This window comes from Nanorana parkeri, unplaced genomic scaffold, assembly GCF_000935625.1.
Source record: "Nanorana parkeri isolate BGI_ZX_2015 unplaced genomic scaffold, ASM93562v1 scaffold2375, whole genome shotgun sequence".
Taxonomy (NCBI): Eukaryota; Metazoa; Chordata; class Amphibia; order Anura; family Dicroglossidae; genus Nanorana; species Nanorana parkeri.
This window is the reverse complement of record NW_017308643.1, coordinates 160,991-163,290: the sequence shown is the minus strand read 5'-3', so window position 1 is coordinate 163,290 and position 2,300 is coordinate 160,991. Positions and strand designations below refer to the sequence as shown.

Sequence of the window (2,300 nt, the reverse complement as noted above, 5' to 3'; positions counted from 1 at the left end):
TCACATGGTGCAGGTTACTTGTGGAAATTCAGAATTTGTTGTTCCTGTTTATGCCAGCAAGGGGTTAGCCACTCCATGGGGCAATATTTGGATTCGGTGTGATCAATCTTTTGGTTATCTGTGGAGAAAAGTAACAGCATAAATATAGGTCTTTTTATATTTTCCCCAAAGTGGATTATTTCCATACATTTTTTGTTGATAGGATATGATCAAGGACTTGAAGTCTGAGCTCTCTGGAAACTTTGAAAAGGCAATCCTGGCTATGATAAAAGCACCAGCTCTATATGATGCGTACGAGCTCCGCGAATCAATGAAAGTAAGTGGTAATCTCTAATCTGATCTGTGACTATAGTGATGGGTTCAGTGCACAGAATTGGTTACTATCTTATTTTCCTCAGGGTGCTGGCACAGATGAGGAATGTCTTATAGAGATTCTTGCATCTCGGTCAAATAAAGAGATACATGAAATCAACAGCGTGTACAAAACAGGTGAGCTGTTATATCTTATAAGTTCTGTGATATTATATGTATTGTGTATTTGCATCTAAACAGATCTTCTAATTGCCATTCATAGGCTTCCTGTCAATGTATAAATATCTATATATATTTCCATTGTATTTTTCTCATATCATGTTTCCTTTTAAAAGCTAAAAATATTAGCATTGCATGGCACTTTTAAAGTGACCCTGTTACTACACGGTTATTACTAAAATATAGCCTGCCTGTAAAAGAAGACGCTATATACCTTTCCGGTGGCCCATGTCTTCAGACTCCACCGTAGGTATTCAGCATTTCTGGGTGTATCGAATACTTGCTGCCCTTGCCACACACAGTGGTTCCTCCTACTGGCTCTCGTGTACTATAATGACATATGAGCTGGAGGGAATTGCGTCATGGGGCAGAAGGAGCAGGTCCGAATACCTGTGCAGAGTCTGAAGACATGGGTCACCAGAAAGGTGAGTATAAAGCATCTTTTTATTTATTTTTATTTTTTTAACAGCAGCCCTCTTTGTAGTATCAACCCTGTTGTGACAGTTTCAAGACCTGATACTTTTATAAATGTGCAGAACAGAGGGAGGCTTAAAAGCTTTGTACTTCTAAGTCTCATATATTCTTAGTTTGGATGAGGCTGTTTTATGACAAGAGATGTTATGTTTTCTGTTTCTTCAGAGTTTAAGAAGACCCTAGAGCAAGCATTGAAGAGTGACACTTCTGGCCACTTTGAACGGCTACTAGTTTCACTATGTCAGGTAATTTCCAGTTGTACAACCTGCTCATTAACATGTATGTAATACATTATTATGTATCCCAGGAATGTCTGTTGGTGTTTATGTAACTGTGTGCTGTAAAATGACCAAAGGCCTGCAGTGTTCTGTAATCACCAACCCATGGGAATCCTAGGTTTAACCAGAAGATGTTGCAACAAAAGGTGTCAAACACCCACACACTGTGGTCAAAAGGTCTGCTACCCACTTCCACCACTCCAGGTCAAAGCACTTCCCACCCACCTCACCCTCTCTTGGTCAAAGTGCCTGCCACAGCACCTCCAAGCCTCCCCTCTATGGTGCCCCTCACCCATTCTTAGGAACTGCACCTCCAACATACCTTACCCTCCTGGTCAAAGCATCTGCCATCCACCTCGCCCCCTTTCTGCTCCATTGCCTTCCACCCAAAATACTCCCCTCACAGAACCTCACAGCACCCCTTCCCACCCTGATCATAGTGCCTACCACCCACTTCACTCTCTTTGGTCAAAACGAATGATATTGTGCCTCCCACCTACCTCACCCACAGGACCATGCGCCTGCCAATCCTTTTTCCTCAACCCCTATCCCCATCTCAGCCTGTCTCACAGTGCCTCCCTCTGAAATCACCTACTATCCACCTCACAGCATGCCTTAACCATCCACCCCACTCTCACCTGGATACAGTGCCTCCCACCCATCCATCCATCCAAGCACAATGTCCCTACTGCATTCTCATAACTACTTCCTCCACTTAATTAATGCAAACCGCTCCCATGCCCCAGAAATATCTCCTCTGCTGCCCCTGTCCCTCAGCATCTACACACTGCACTCTGCTCCACTCCACAAACATACTGTTTTTGGAACAGGCAGACTTGCTAGTATACTTTTTAAGCTGATTTGTTTTAGATTGTAAACTTTGTGTCACTATATTTCTTTGCAGGGTAACAGAGATGAGAGTAGTAATGTGGACATGTCCCTGGTCCAGCGCGATGTACAGGTGAGCACCATACAACACAAGCACATTTTTTTTTTTTTTTTTGAAAAATAAAATGC

General features: G+C 42.8%; 1 protein-coding gene across 1 annotated transcript in view; it reads left to right on the top strand.

The window, feature by feature from the left end:
- Positions 1-202: 202 nt before the first annotated feature.
- Positions 203-2,300, top strand: part of LOC108801540 (annexin A11-like) — a gene marked incomplete at its 5' end in the record, with an annotated part of 10,107 nt that continues 8,009 nt past the window's right edge. The window contains 4 exons of the mRNA XM_018573428.1: positions 203-316; positions 399-489; positions 1,171-1,250; positions 2,188-2,244. Coding sequence (XP_018428930.1) covers positions 203-316; positions 399-489; positions 1,171-1,250; positions 2,188-2,244 — 342 coding nt within the window. The remainder of the gene's footprint in view (positions 317-398; positions 490-1,170; positions 1,251-2,187; positions 2,245-2,300) is intronic.